At 38.2% G+C, this 16,926-nt stretch overlaps 1 protein-coding gene across 1 annotated transcript; it reads left to right on the forward strand.

Annotated features, from left to right (window-relative positions):
- The first annotated feature begins 650 nt into the window (after nucleotides 1-650).
- LOC147607836 (nuclear intron maturase 1, mitochondrial-like) lies at nucleotides 651-4,339 on the forward strand. The gene is made up of 2 exons (XM_086789680.1): nucleotides 651-1,266; nucleotides 1,418-4,339. Exons 1-2 carry the CDS (start codon nucleotides 913-915, stop codon nucleotides 3,788-3,790), a joined length of 2,727 nt encoding a protein of 908 aa, XP_086645806.1. The 5' UTR covers nucleotides 651-912; the 3' UTR covers nucleotides 3,791-4,339.
- Nucleotides 4,340-16,926: the final 12,587 nt, after the last annotated feature.

Below are 16,926 nucleotides of genomic sequence, written 5' to 3' on the forward strand. Positions count from 1 at the left end.
AGGGCAAGACAATGCCAATCCAAGCAAACAAAACACGTAAACAATAGACAATTCACGAAGACGCCAGAAGACAAGCTTGCACATGGAAATCCATATCAAAATTGTCAAACCAACGTATCGAAGCGATGGAGGAGCAGAGGCGCACAGTGTCTAGATCCACAGAGCTCGACGAGAAAGGGCATGCATTCGACATCTCTAGAACCCATCGAGTCGGAAGCACAGCCTCCACGCGCAGGTGCGGTCCTTCTACAAGGCGGCATGCCCACAAACCGAGGCGAAACAATCGGCGTTGACATGCAAAAGGGCATGCATTCGACATCTCTCGAACCCATCGAGTCGGAAGCACAACCTCCACGCGCAGAACATCCACATCTAGAGGAAAAGGCCACGAAGCACACAAGAAGAGGTTTCCACAACGAGGACGATGCACAGGTGTGGTCCTTCTACAAGGCGGCATGCCCACAAACCAAGGCGAAACAATCGGTGTTGACATGCAAAAGTCGGGATCCTCCAACTTAGAGACATCCATCAACTTAAACCACCACGCATACGAAACGAACACGCGTCGAAAGCATGCACAAACGCGTGTAGCACATTACCTACCTTAATTCTCCGTTACATTAATAATTCTCCGTAATTAATTAATGGCCGACCCAAAAAAACATTTTCGCACATATTTGGTAGGTTCTAAGCACCTGCCCATTTCTCTCCCGCTGTTCACACGGCACGAAACGGCCAGCCTATGTGTGGACAATTCGAGCTCTCCATGGCCATGGTAGTGTATGCAGCAGTTCATCTTCTGCATGGCCGTTCCTCTCTCTCAAGAAAGTCGCTGCCTACAGGTCTATGCTCTAGTGTGCAGACGAAGCTTTCCATCAAATGGCCATGCCGATCCCTTGAGGGTTTACTAAAATGCGACTGTATGGAATTCTTGTACCGCTGAAGCGAAGCCTAAGCGTACATCATGGCATAGCGCTCGCCCATGGCACATGTGAATTGATTCGGGGCAATGCAAGCTTGAATTCTTGCAGCAGGCCTGCTTTCTCAACCCTTCCAAGCAGAGGAAGCTCTGAGAAAACCCCTAGCAAAAGCAAGGCAGCAGGTAAAGCCTCTCCTTCTCAAGCAGAAGCTAAGCAGGCCAGAGCTTCTTCAAAGGCCAAATTCGAAACAAGATCCTCTGCATCAAAATCACCTAAACGAGAATCGAGGAAAAGCAAATCTCACGCTCAGGCGGACATCAAGCCCTTGGAAGCTGCTGATATAAAGGTGAGTTCTTCTATGAACCCTGCGCTAGTTAGTTCTGCAGAAACCTCTGGTAACAAACCCTATGCTGCACAATTTAATCCTTCAGGAAGGTATGATCATGAACCCTACCCTGCACAAATTAATCCTTGGTCTTAAACTCTCCCCTGCACAGGTCAATGTTGGAGAAAGCTCCATATCTGCATCTGATCCTAAGAGGTCTCCCAGAGATTCATCATCACAGGCCAAGGCCTCTGATGAGGTAAATATTGCTGATGGTGTAAAGGTTTCTACCAATACTGGTACGGTAATGGTTTCTGCCAAGAAGGGTGACTATCATGCCAAAGTCAAAGCAAAAGTGAGCCCTACCAAAGCTCAGACAGAAGCCAAGGCGAAATCAAGAGTGAGGTCCCTTACATCTCAAACAGAAGCAAAGGCTGCTATATGTGAATCGGAGGTTAGCCAGGAAAAACCAGGAGAGAGGTCTCCCAGATCTCAAGCAAAAGCAAAGGCTGCCGTAGGAATATCAGAAGTTAGCACCACTTTCAAGGAAAAATTTGAAGGGAGGTCCCCCAAATATGAAGCAGAAGAAACCACTGTGGATGCCGTAGGCATATTGGGGACTAGCAGCACTTTCGAGGAGAAAACTGGAGGGAGGTCCCCCGGATCTCAAGTAGAAAATGCTGCTGTGGGCGCCATAGGCATATTGGAGGTTAGCACCCCTTTTGAGGCCAGGCATACATCTGAACAGGATTTTGCCGATGAATCCCCATTGGTGCCTGAGGTCAGCACGGCTCTCGAGGGTAGGGATGCATCTAATCAGACTGTTGCAGATGAATCCAAGAAGACCTCTTATGTGATTGCTTTTCCTGTCAAAGTTTTCTCAGAATGGTGGATATCCTGTTTCATGAAAAGCACCAAACCTTTCACTGACTTAACTTATCCCCTTAACAAAATACATGTTTGGTTTGCTGCTTATCAAAGGGTTCATTTGAACATGACAGGGAACTACGTCGATGTCCAAATTATCACTGGTCTGATGAAACAGCTTCTAGATCTCCAGTACACGGTTATAAAGGGCCAATTTGAATGGGCCGACAAGAAGCGCATCTACTTGCCTTCTCCTGTAGTGGATGCTGAAGAAAAGGCAAGCCCTTCATCCAAAATGTCCAAATCCCCTACTTTTCAGGACAATGTTGTACAAGAAGTTCTACTCTTAATACTAGAGCCTATCTTTGAGGCAAGGTTCTCTGCCAGGTCACATGCTTTTCGCCCAGGAAGGGATGCATGCACTGCATTAAGAGCGGTTCGTAGGTCGTTCCCCGGGTGCATTTGGTTCATAAGTGGTAATGCCAGCATTCTGCATGAAGAAGTCTATGCCACTCGTCTGTTGGACTGTGTGCTGAGAGTAGTCAGGGATATGAGGGTAGCTTTTTTACTGAAAAGTGGCCTTTTGGGCAGCAACAGGGCAGGGGAAGCAGGGCAGGAAGAGGTGGACAAAGTGTGCATGATTTCAAGCTGGGGTTCATGCAGCGGGCTGAAGCATTTCCTTTGCAATGCATTTTTGGATCAGTTAGACTGGTGGATGGATGAGCAAATTCTTAGCCTGTCCAATAGAGAGCAGCCCTCATTTCGATGCTCTGCAAGTCTCTTGTTCAAACCCGCATCTGTTACAGTAGAAAGGCCATGCAGGTTGGAATATGTACGGTATGGAACAGAATTCTTGGTTGCCTGTAATGGCTCACGAGAAGAAGCCGAAAAGGTAAGGAATAATGTTTGTGCCTTTTCCAAACAGAAATTCGGGATGGACTTACGCAGTCAGTTGACCATCAGCCACATCTCCAGTGGAGTAACGTTTCTTGATCACATCATATCTCAAAAGGTTGTGCATCCAATTGTATCACGCCGCACGGCATCAAACAGCAGAGTGTTTGAGAAACGGTCCGTGGGGATTAAACTCTCTCTCAATGGCAGCAGAGAGTGCTGTCTAACGCACCTCAAAGAGATAGGCTCTCCTACAAGCTTTCAGCATATCAAGGAGATGCTATTGGTTTTGAATAACTGGTATTACTGTGCAGAGAACAGGGAAAAGGTGATCGAATTCTGCAAGTTCAACCTGTGCTTTTCATATGCCAAGGGTGCCATTGAAAAACACAAGGCAGGCTCAAAGGATGATGTCTTTGCAGAACACTTTAAGGAAGCGATGCAGATGTTGGTGGATGACAGAATTGCAGGCAGTAACTCAGACAGAGTAAATCCCACTGCTGAGGATAAACTTTGGATTCCAGAGCATGAAAAGCTTTTGAGGAACCTTGTGTGGTTACATAATCGATCAATGGTTACCCAAGTCACTGATGGCTTTAGGAAAATGAAAAAGCTTTCTCCACAACAGGATATGACACAGGTAGCCTGGCAGTTCCTTAGGGGATTTTATCCAATCAAAGGTGATTACAGTTGGGAACCAGAGATCCAGATGCAAACTTCCAGCTGGGTTCAAGGTAATATGGCCGATTTGAATCACGAGGAACTTGCACAAAGTGCTGGGTAATCTCATCCATGGCAAACTGTGAATATAGTTCTGCTTTGGAAGGAAAGTTGCAAAAAGGGGCAACATGGAGAGTCTGCTGATGACCACTTAAACATTGTGTTAGCTTCTTGTATGGTGTAGCTGCCTGGGCCTGCAGTCAGCAAATCAGAACTTTTCAAATATCAGTTTTGTAAGGGGATTGATTGGGTGTTGTATAAGTAGGAGCCAACTGACATCGCTAGATGTCAGGACAATTGCTAGATGTCAGGACAATTCATTTAAGTTACCCATTTTAGCTGGAGACATTGGGAGTTGGTCAAATCATGAAGGGTTTTTCTTTGAAAAGAGAACAAAACAGTTGGCTACATTCCCTGATCATGCGACTGTGGGTGGGGAGTTGGACAGGCAAGATTGTCTGTACATTCCAGACAGGTGGCCTGAATGGGTCCACCTGACGGGCAGGGGTGGTTTTGTAACTAGCCTAATTAAGTGATTAATGCATTTGATATGAGTGAGGCTTTTTTTTTGTCAAAAGAGCCTCACTCATATAAGATATAAGTTGCTAGCTCAGTGTGGACGCTTCGGAATCAACCTTGTCAACACTAAGTGTGCCTGTGGTAGTAACTTGGGCTGCACAACTTCACTTGGTGGAGGTGTAATGCTCTAGTTTTTGGGCTTGAAATAGTTTTCAAAAACTTCATGTCTTTAATGTTTAAAATGCATATACTAGTCTAGGATCTCAATTGGATGCTTCTTGGAATAATAAGAATTTTTATTGGGTCTGAGAGATTTTTTATTTTTTTTTGGTGAGTTGTTTTGACCTTGGCTTGATACATTGGTCTTTATGTTGAAATCAGACCAATGTTCGAAATTTGTCCTACACATGTCATTTACAACTTATTATTTGCCTAGTTTTTCATGCCACAGTTTTGCAAGTAAGTTCTAGGGATTTTTTGATAAAGCTCTCAAGAACATTTTTAAGAGGGCTATAGAAGTTGGCTTGAAGGAATTTTATTTGGTTCTTTATTGTTTGAGAGATGTCATCTTCCCAGTGTTGTAGACTTTGCATGAGTCTCTCTTTATTAGGTTTTGCGATATTTTAATGATGGATTAAGGATGTGATTAGTAGATTTCAAAGACATGCTATTTTCCAAATCAATCAAACCCCTGAGAGGGATGATTCATGCAATAGAGAGAGTGAGAAAGGTTGGGAGGTTTGAGCTCCATTATGGAGTGCAATTTTCACTATTTTGTATTTCTCATAATCAAAGTTTCATAGAGATTCTTTTGCAAAACTGTGTAAATTTGTAATTTTTGAGTTTTTATGTAATTTCTACTGAGTCAATGTTTCTATTGTGTGGATGATGATGATGAGAGTGAGGTCGTGTTGGATATAAAAATTACATATTTCGATTTCTACAATTTTTGTACAATTGTGATCTTGGTGGGTGATGGAGCGTCTTACATTTGGCATCAGAGCCTCGTTATCTACCTTGATGTCTAAAGCTTCAAGGATATTGAATTAGAGTGTGTATGGTTTTGGTTGTAGTGAGCATGTTTGAAAAGATCTCATGGCACTCCTATCCGTGTTAGGGGCATTGTTGTAGTCTATTAGGTATCAATGAGTAGCAAGTGAACCTTTGGGCTTGTGGAGATAGATGATGTGAGATTGAAGGATGGAAATGTTAGGATAAGAAATCTAGTGGACCAGGTGCATGGATTACAAGCAAACCAAAGAGTAGAGTAGAGGGACTATACAACGAGTTGAATCAAGGGGTAAGAGGAGGTCGAAATCAAGCAAGTAATCGAGAGGAACAAGCAGATCAGAGAGTGGCAGAACGAAGAGTAGAGGGAGTATACATCGAGTTGAATCAAGGGGCAAGAGGAGGTCAAAATCAAGCAAGTAATCGAGACAAACAACCAAATCGAGTCTGCATGGAGACGATTGATGAGAAGAAGAAGCTAAAACTGGTATAAGAGAGCTCATATTTTTGAGCTTAATGGGTCTCACAAATCAAGAGAGGAAGTAGAAGCATGGATGTTGAGATATCGAGCTCAACTATTTTGGGGAGTCTTATCTTGCAAGTGTGTAATTTTCTTGTGAAAATATTTTTGTAAGTAAGTTTTTAAAATTTCCAAATATAGTATCTTGTGGTTGAAACAATGTTTCTTTGTAGTCCACGGAGGTACAAAGGCATTTTGTTCTTCCCATAAATGTAGTTGCCTATATGAGGCTTTGAATTGGATTTAAGTGAGTCACAAAGTATTAAGAGAAATTTAATACGCTGTGTCTTATGTGCCACATCAATTTCTAGTTAAATGAGGCCAATTGCTTCCTATCGTGGAACGCAGAGTATTGGGGCATAGATCTTTCATTGGGAAGATTAGGAGGTGCTTATGGGGCCATATCTTAATGGGGTTTTTACGAGCACACTTCTTTGAACATATCGTACTATCCTAGGAATCACAAGCAAAGAGAGTGAAGTGTAGTGGAAACAAGTAAGGTGAGATAACTTTATCCTTTACACTTTATACTCACACTTATATATGTATCAATTATAAAGTACAAAAATTGTTCAACAAAAAATAAAGTAACATACTTATACCTATATACAAAAACAATAACTTTAGCATCATTGGATTGCTCTATGCATTGCATTAGCAAAGTATCGCCTTTAAAATAATTAAACATTAGCATCATCACACCGTTCTCAGCATTTTCATTTACTGCCAAATCTTTCTTGAGTTCTTGACTAATTGACTGCCTCATTGTTGCACTTCAGCACGTTCCAAGGTTAACTTTACAAAAATTTTTAGACCTATTTTCTTGTTATGGGAATATATTTTAAGTCCTCTTAAAAATATTATTCTATCCTCTTAGATAATTAGGAGACGCTTGGATTATCTTTGTATGAAGCCAATTCATGTTAATATCATGGGTGATGCCATTATAAATATTAATACGTTTGGTATATATTGACGTATGGCTGGGACCTCCAATATTTGTTACAGTTTGGTTTGTATGGAAGGGTAATTCCTAGGTTACTTATGGCTGGCAAACATGTGTATGGTTATACCTATGAAATATTTGTTTACCAATTTATTGTTAGTTATTTTATAGGTGAAGAGGATTTCAAAGATCGAGGAGAATTCGCACATTATTATTACTTGGCACACATTTTTGTAAACAAGCTTTGTGTATACATGTGCTAGCTTATCATGCTTAGACTTGAACTTTAATATTTTGTAAAGCATGATATGCTTTAACCCTAGCCTCAATTTATGAACACTTTATTTTGAACATAAGAGAGTGTTGTGCAAGAAAAAGCACTTTTTTGTATTTTTGGAGGCTATGGCCTATTTTGGAATAAAGTATTACGTAAATACTCATGTGTGGGGAGAGGCCATACACATGAGGGGGATGATCGTACCCAATGTTGGAGTTGTGATTTTTGAGCTAGGTATTATTTGTTATTCACTCAAATATTGAATATGTTGAATTTGTGGTCTTTTGATGAGTTATTTGGTTTGAATTAATCAATTTCTTGCAAGTTCCTATTTTCCTAGAATTGAATCCGTGTCAATGGTGTTAGAGCTTGCGTCTAGGAAGATGGAGGCAAGATTTGAAAGCTTAAATGCTTAATTCAAAGGTTTGAAGAGTTGTAGTTTATTATCCAAAGGGCAAAGACCAAGAGATGAAGGGGGTGACAAACCACTTTGAAGAAAACCAACAAACCACCTCTCTCTTGAAAAATGGTTTTACTAAATTCTTAGCCTCTTTATGATCCGATTGGCTCCTGAAGGAGGTTTAAGGCCAATAATCCAATTGCTAAAGCATTGTAAGATTATCAAATCCATAATAGATGGTGCACAATCTTCAACAAATCAATTGTCGTGGAAAAAAAGCACTAATTGCTTGCAGGCTAGATTTGTTTTTGATTAAAAAGCTAAATTAATTGGATTTGTAAAAGGGGCAAAAGAAGCAATTGAATTTCTCTTTCTCTCTCTCCATAGCGGGCGGCAATGACAGCGACAAGTGGCAATGCAAAATCAGCCCGAATTTTTTTCTTCTTTTCATAGTCCCGTTGCGCGGGCTCTAAAGAGAAGACATTGTTTATTTTTCAAGGCTGGTAAGCTTTGTTAAAAGCTTAATGTTATAAGCTTTATTAAAAACCTTAATGTAATAAGCTTTAAAGTCCAAAAAAGCCTATTATATTATCAGCATTTATAATATAAGCTTATAAAAGCCTATCCTATCTTCTCATAAAGGTCAAAAAAAGAAGAAGAAAGGGAGCTCAACCTTTGGAAATTTCAGATTTATAGGATTTGCAGAAAATTAGCAGAAAAATTACAGAAGGGTCTTCATTCTTTTTTCAAAAAATTGGAACCAAAAATTTTGGGCATCCAAGAGCATTAAAAATTGAATTTTTTTGGAAGGTGTTATTTTTGGCTCCGGTTTCTTCATCACATTAAGTTTCGGTAGGATTTTCAAGTGGCTTAAATTTTTTTGCCAAAGTTGAATGGAACTTAAGATTCTTGACCACACTTAGATTTTATTTGGAATTGGAGTAAAAGGACGGTGTCAAGATCAACCATTTTGACGACTTCAAACGCGAATTCAATATGGTTCAAGAGCTAAGTTTCTCATCTTTATTTATTTATCTGCATTATTAAATTACACTTTCTTTATCTATTTATTTGCAATGGCCACTCTACCTACATAACCCATTATGCAAGATAAAATTTTAGCACTTCAAGAGTAAATTGCAAGTGAGTGTGAACTCTGACGCAAACTAGAGTGTCAAGTGAAGCGTTCCAAACGTAAGCGTGACTCCTCCGACTTTGACGAGGAGGAAAGTGATCATGTTAGACGCACTGTCAAAGCTACCTTGCATGCTTAGAGTTCCCGAAAAGTTTAATGGATTAGCCAAAAGGCGTTCACTTTCCATAACTATGATGGCAAGAAAGATGCACGAGTACTTATTACATGGTTTAGTCAATTGGATGACTATTTTTCAGGCGAAAAGTTCTCGAAAAAGGACAAGATTAAATGTGCTTATAACCACTTGATTGAAAGTGCTGCTTTATGGTGGAAAGTGATCAAGCAGGGTAAACATCGACCTACAACATGGAAAGAGTTGTAGAAACGCTTAAAGAAGGACTTTCTACCTTCCCAATATAAGGCTAAAGCGCGTCAATGATGGGACACTTTACGTGCCAGGTCGAGAAAGAGAATGTCAAAGCCTACATTGATAAATTTTGGGACATTCTCTTACAGGTTTAAGTGATTGAAAAAGTCAAGGAAAAAGAGCAACGAAGAAAATTCATTGCTGGACTTAAGCCTACTATTAGGGTTGACGTCAATATGTTTTATCAGCGTGATCTTAGTTCTGCTATGGATCTCACTTTAAATTATGAGCGTAAAACATCTATTTTAAGAGATTTCAGGATGTAGGATGTCTTTTACAAAGTCTTCTAAATCATCTTTCCCTTCAAGTACTTTTGATAAATCCAGAATGCACAAGGGTAAAGATGTGATTAAAGGAGATGCTCACAAGGACATCAACAAAACAAACCCTCAAATGGTCAACCGAAGAATTGAATCGTCAAGTGTTTCAGATGTCACAAGGAAGGATACCTCACGCAAGACTATCCCAAGAAGAAGACGAATTCCGCATCGGTGGCTCATCTCAACATTATTGAAGAAGATGACGATGATTCTTTAAAGCAAGAGGGCAACTCTGATCCTGATTATTCGAATGAAGGTAAGCTTTTGATTCATGCTTTATTGAAAATTTAGGGCAAAATAAAAGGAAAATCAATTTCTATATTGCATGAGGACGGTAGCTCGCATGATTTCATTTATGAAAAAGAATTGAAAGCACTTAACCTAGATGCAAAGTAAAAGCTGCATTTCAAGGTACTAAGTACAACTATACAAAAAAAGGTTAAGGAGTTAGAATTGAAAATGGATTCACTAAAAGAAAATAGAACATTCCTAGGTGGCTCCTTTGCAACAAGGAATGGATGTTAAGGAATTGAAAATGGATTCACTAAAAGAAAATAGAACATTCCTAGGTGGCTCCTTTGCAACAAGGAATGGATGTTATCTTAGGTATGCCATAGAGACATGAGCATAATCCTCAGATTGACTATGAAACTCATACCATGTGGTTAATAAAAGGTGATAAAGAAATTTGTCTCCAATGTCAGACCAAGGGTGACTTAGGTCCACTTTTGACTTATACCCAAGCAAAAAGAGCTATATGGAAAAAGTTGAAGACATTTTTGATTCTTGTCAACCAGCTTAGTGCTCAGGATGACTCCAAATTAAATGTGTCTTATGATCCTTTCGTCTCTCTAAGTTCTCTAACTGTTTCATGGATGACTTACCTCTTGGCTTACCTAAACCTCGTCTAGAAGACCATAGAATTGAAATAATTCCTAGTAGCTCACCACTATGCAAAGCTTCTTATTATCGAATCAACATGATTGAGCAAAAGAGAGATCCAAAGGCAAGTTGAAGAACTATTAGAGAAAGAATTGATTAGACCTAGCATTTCTCTATTTGGTGCTCCAGTTCTTCTCGTTAAAAAGAAGAATGGAACATATCGATTGTGTTATCGATTATCGTGCACTAAATAAGATTACTGTCAAGAATCGATATCCGATACCTCGAGTGGATGACTTGCTAGATAAGCTCAAGGGAGCCCAAGTCTTCACTCAACAAGATTGACCTAAAGTCCGGTTATCATTAGTTTCAAATGGATGAAGGGGATATCTTCAAGACTGTCTTTAGAACCCAAACTAGTTATTATGAGTTTTTAGTTATGTCATTCGGTTTGACTCATGCTACGGCTACTTTCAACGTGGGACCTCCGTTCCTGAGGGAGGTAGAGCAAGAACAGTCAACCTTCGGCCTTGCTCCTCCTTCGGTAGTTTTGTAACCACTGTGGTTGCTGCCAACGCGTCGGCGATCCCCCATTCCAGAGATGACGGGGTCAGGCCTGTTAGGTCCGAAGTTGTATGCCACTAGCTGTGGTGCCAATAGACTTACTACTTCAGTGCCGTCAGAATGATGAATAGAATATTATTGAAATATCAAAATTTTGTTGCAGTGTTTTTTTGATGACATCTTCGTTTTCAGTAAGAATCGTTAAGAGAATGAACAACATTTAGAAAAAGTGTTCTCACTTCTTCAAGAGAATCATCTCTATGCCAACTCTGAAAAGAGCAAATTCTTTCAAGAGGAAATTTAATATCTAGGACACATTGTTTCTGTTTTGATGGTATTTGAGGAGACCCCAAAAAGATTAAAAGCATTGCTAATTGGCCTAAACTGCGTGATATTCATGAACTCTGATCTTTTCTTGGATTATTTAGCTACTATAGGGTGTTCATTAGAAATTTTTCATATATTGCATATCCTTTAACCGAACTCCTTAAGAAAGCTAGACATTTTGATTGGAATAGTAGACAAGATCATTCCTTCTTTGAACTTAAGAAAGCATTGACTCATGCACCAGTTCTTACACTACCAGATTTTCAACGACCATTCTTTGTTGTAGTTACTAGGCTTTGGTGCTGTTCTTATGCAAGATGGACATCCCATTGCTTATGAAAGTCGTAAGATTAAACCAGCAGAAAGAAATGATAGTATATATGACAAGGAATTAGCTGCCCTATTGGATATGCTTTAAGACTTTGGAAACATTATTCAATGGGATGTGAATTCTTAATCAAGACATACCAACAAAGCATTCGTCATTTGTTGACCTAGCCCATTGATCTCTGATCGACATATCAAATGGGCTTCATTTATCCGAAGTTTTCAACCCATGATTCAATATCAACCAGGAAAAGAAAATGTTGTGGCAAATGCTTTAAGTAGATGTCCTAGTGTTCACAAAATTTTTGTTATTCAAAGGGAACCATTGAGTCCTATGAGAGAATCATATGATACGGACCCAAATTTTGCTGACGTTTGGACTAAACTTGTAGAAAATAACTGGAACTCTATTGGTGATTATTCAAGCCATGATGGTTATCTTTTCTTCCAAAAAGAGATTGTGTATTACACAACATTTTAGACAATTCATATTGGAAGAAATGCATCAACCACCATATATGGGTCATTGAGGTGTTTTAGCTACTCTACAATTAGTTTCTAGAGAATTGTTTTAGCCTTATCTTAAAGAAGATGTAGCAAAATTTGTGGCTGAATGTTCTATTTGTTAGAAAATTAAAAGCTACAAAGGTAAGACCCAAGGAATTCTTACTACTTTACCAATTCCTAAATGATACTTGGGAACAAATATCTATGGACTTCATTACAGCTTTGCCTATTACATTGAGTCATAATGATATGATTTGGACTATAGTTAACCGTTTAAGTAAGCAAGCATATTTCTTACCTTGTAAGACAACTTTGACTTCTCAGGTAGAGCAAGCCGTGATTATATTTATCAAACAAATTTTTATACATCACGGATTGCCAAAAGTCATTGTTTCTGACAGAGACTCAAGATTTTGTAGTAACTTTTGGATCACTCTTTTCTCCAACTTAGGCACTAAGGTAGATTTTTCCACAGCTTTCCATCCAGAAACAAATGGATAAATTGAGGTTACTAATAGTACTATCGTGGATCTATTCAGAGTCTATGTTGCCCCAAAAACCTAAGATCCTCCGTTCTTTTCAACAAACCCGCAAATTGAGAGCAATTACAAACTCAAGCAAGAGGAATGTTATGGGAATATATTTTAAGTCCTTTTAAAAATATTATTCTACCCTCTTAGATAATTCGGGGACGCTTGAATTATCTTTGTATTAAGCCAAATCATGTTAATATCATGGGTTATGCCATTATAAACATTAATACATTTAGTGTATATTGACATATGGTTGGGGCCTTCAATGTTTGTTTACAATTAGGGTTTGTATGGAAGGGTGATTCTTGGGTTACTTACACCTAGAAAACATGTGTGTGGTTATGGTTTGTATACCTATGAAATATTTGTTTACCAATTAATTGTTGGTTACTTTATAGGTGAAGAGGATTCTAAAGATTGAGGAGAATTCACACATTATTATTACTTGGCACACATTTTTATAAACAAGCTTTATATATACATGTGTTAGCTTGTGCACATTTTGATTTATTTTGAAAAATCCTTGGTTTATCAAGCTTAGACTTGAACTTTAATATCTTGTAAAGCGTGATATGCTTTAACCCTAGCCTCAATTTATGAACACTCTATTTTGACATAAGACAATGTCGTGCAAGAAAGGAACCTTTTTGTATTTTTGGAGGCTATGGCCTATTTTGGAATAAAGTATTACGTAAATACTCATGTGTGGGGAGAGGCCACACACATGAGGGGGGATGATTGCACCCAATGTTGGAGTCATGATTTTTGAGCTAAGTATTATTTGTTATTCACTCAAATATTTAATATATTAAAATTTTAGTCTTTTGATGAATTATTTGGTTTAAATTAATTAATTTCTTGCAAGTTCCTTTTTACTCTATTTTCCTAGAATTAGATCCATGTCATTTCTATAACAATTGTTGAATACTATAGATTGGCTATAGAGATGAGGTGTTTTCGCTAGGAAAACTTGATTAGTTTGGTAGGACTCTTCATGCTCAAAAATGTGAAATAGATGGCAAGGGCATGAGAAAACAAGGATAAATAAAATAAAATAAAATCACAGACTTGACAAAGCAATATGGCACATGCAAGGGTAGCTACTCGGCCTATTGTGTTTGCTTTCTCTACCATGGGTGATTGACATAATAGCTCTACCTACCTAAACTCATGATCTGTGCACTCATAAGGATAGTGCATGAGCATTCAGAATAGTAGCATTCAGTGATGATAGTAGCTTTTTGAAATATGAGCACAGTGGCAATAAAAGCGCGCCTCCACATGCAATAAAAGTGCACCCTCATATATGCAAAATAAAATTTTCACTTTTTTCAATGCAAACATAAGGAGATGCTTGAATAACTCACATGTAGACATAACATCCCATGTTTCTGTGGCTTATGACATACAGACACACAATGTATACTTACAAAAACTTTGGGGATATCTTGGGACTGAGATGTCAATTTGACATGTGATGATGTGACATGGTCATCTAGTGTAACTCTTCCATAGTATGGTCTTGTGTTATAGATGTACCATGCATGTAGAGAGAAACAATTACTATTGGGGTTGATCTGAACTTGAGGTTGCATAGTTTGAACTTTGATTGCTAGTCCGTTTGTGATTTGGGATCTTCCATTTGCTGCTAGCTTCTTTCTACGTTTTCTTTCCTAGTGGCTTGGAATGCCACAATAGTTGCATACTCTTGGTCTTCTTTGTTGAGAGCTTCTTCATTTCGATCCTCTATAGTTGTCTCTTCGTCTTTGGTATTGTGGTTGTTGCCATGAGTTTGTAGCTTCAGTTGGTGAGTTTGAATCTTCATGTGGACCTCTTGGGTTGTTATTGTGGTGTTGTCCTTTTCCTCTTCCACTTTTGCCTCTAAAGTTGGATCTTCCTCTTCCTTTGTAGAATGTAAGTGCGGATTCTTATTTGCTTGAGTTCGGTGTGTCTTCCAGTGACCTTTCTTCTTATTGAAGTAGAAGGGATGTAAGGTCTTCAAGTGAAGGAAATGTTTCCCTCATAGCAATAGAGGTAACAAAGTGCTTATACTCCTTCTTGACTCCCTTGAGGATTGCTTATGTCATCTCTTTATCTTTGACTATTTCACCCATTGCTACAAGCTCATCTTGGATGTTCTTGAGCTTTATTAGATAATCATATACACTTTCATTTGAGTTATTTGGAGAGTCAGTAACATTAGCACTTAAATGCATAGATATAATGGTACTTTTATCTTCCAAAAGATTTGCTAGGATGTCCCATGCTTCCTTTGCACTTGTAGCACTTTTGATGCATCCAACCATGTTGTCATTGACACTGATGTTGATGAAGCCTTGAGATTGAGTTGGTATAGGCTAGATAACATTGCAAACTACTTTTTGATTGCTTTTAGACTACTTAAAGAGTGTTGGATGGTCCTACAGTAGCTAATTAGCACTATATAAGTACTAAAAAGCACTAACTAGAAATACTGCTAAACATAGATTTGACTTGATTGAATTCTAAGATCAAATACACAAATAGTGAGACTTTGCAACAAGATATAACAATTAGATTAGACTCAAGAAAATGCTTATATTATGAAAGATTAATACTTGTGCATTATAACTTGTAATGAACTAGATGAACTCAACACCTAGGAGAATTAACTCAATCCCTCAAAACCTAATTAGCTTGTTGAATACACCTTTATATCCTTGTATTACTCACTCTAATCACAAATGAATTACATTGGGTATATATAGATCTTTTAGATGGGATCTAAAATTACTACATAATTCTAGTTGTTTGTAGCTATAATATCTCCATGCCTATGATGGTGTTGATGAGGCTTTGTAGGATGATAGTTCATATGATTGGCTACAACTTCCTAGTGTTGACCACCATCATCAAATTTGACACTATTTGAGAGATATTAGCTATTCAAAAGTGGGGGCTGGTGCAATTTACAGCTTGTTGGAATGTAGGAGTTTCCTTCCTATGATTTTGGTAAGCAATTAATTAGCCACACATTTAAGTGTATGTGGTTATACCATATTACCAAGTGAGTAAAGATGAAACAGAAAAGATGTGGTAAGAGGAGTTTAACCTTAATCCAAGGTCCTATCATGTGCTAAAGGCTATGCAAAATGTTATGAAAATGCCTAGTGTAAGTGTCTAATTTGAACAATTCCTACATAAGAACATTTCCGATGGTGGCCACTTTGGGTGGCGCATCAACAAACACATGGAATATTTTGTCCCAATTTGGGGGTTTCATAATTGGTCCCACTATGAGCGTTATCTTTAGATTTTGAAATTCTTTTTTTTTGGCATTATTTTGACCATACAAAAATTACATCCTTCTTAGTTAAAGTGTATAATTGGAAAGCTACATGAGCTAGATACTTGAGAAATCTGTTGTGCATTTGATCGAGCCCATAAATTTTTTAAGATTATCCTTTAGATTGCTTGATGGGCTTGATTTGGTGATTACCATGATTTTCCTTGGATCCAGTGTTAATCCTTCTTAAGACACAATATGTCTAAGCAGCATTCTTCTTGTCTCACTACAAAGGCACATTTAGTTAGATTCAGTTTCAGCGTGGTCTATCTGCTCCTCTCCAGACATAATATTAAGTCTTGTAGATGCCCTAGATTTTTTCCCAAATACATTGAATTCATTTATAAACACTCTCACATAAAAGTTGCTAGATTTTTATACAAAATATCTGGTACCATTTTGAGAAATCTATTGTGCGATTTGATCGAACCCATAAATTTTCCAAGATTCTCCTTTAGATGTCTTGGTGGAATCAATTTGGTGATTACCATGATTTTCCTTGGATCTAGTGGTGTTAATTCTTCTTGATACACAATATAGCATTCTGCTCACTCATTGTAAAGGCATATTTAGCTAGATTCAGTTTTAGCCTGGTCTGTTTGCTCCTCTCCAGACATAATAATAAGTCTTGTAGATGCCCTAGATTTTTTCCCAAATACATTGAAGTCATTTATAAACACACTTACATGAAAGTTGCTAGATTTTTATAGAAATTATTTTGTACCATCCTTTGGAAGGTAGCTGTGCCATTCTTGAAGCCAAAATTCATGACGTTGGATGCAAAAGCATTCCATTCTATAATGAATATCATTTTTCCCTATCCTTTGGTGCCGATGCAATCCATCTAGAAAGGAATACATTTTGTGTTCTAGCACTGCATCCAACATGCTACTTGTGAAGGGTAATGTGAATGGATCTAGTATGGTGACTGTATTTAGTTTTTGATAGTCTACACATACCTTGAGCTTCCCATTCTTCTTGGGCAAAATTACAATAACCAAATATTTTGCTCAATCACATAGATGAATTGTATAACTAACAACTTATATATCTCCTTTTTTATTTGCTTTACATAGTTTAGATTCATCCGATACCTTTGCTATCAGATTGGATTGCATCCTCCTTTAAATTAATCTAATGCTAGTAAAAGGTGGGATATATCCCCTCAAGATTCTCATAGTTC

This window comes from Cibotium barometz, chromosome 54, assembly GCF_041138505.1.
Source record: "Cibotium barometz isolate CiBa-2024 chromosome 54, ASM4113850v1, whole genome shotgun sequence".
Taxonomy (NCBI): Eukaryota; Viridiplantae; Streptophyta; class Polypodiopsida; order Cyatheales; family Cibotiaceae; genus Cibotium; species Cibotium barometz.

Coding starts and splice junctions, on each gene's coding strand:
- LOC147607836 (XM_086789680.1), top strand. CDS start 913: ATGCGACTGTATGGAATTCTTGTACCGCTGAAGCGAAGCCTAAGCGTA. Junction 1,267..1,417: donor TGGAAGCTGCTGATATAAAG/GTGAGTTCTTCT, acceptor TCCCCTGCACAG/GTCAATGTTGGAGAAAGCTC.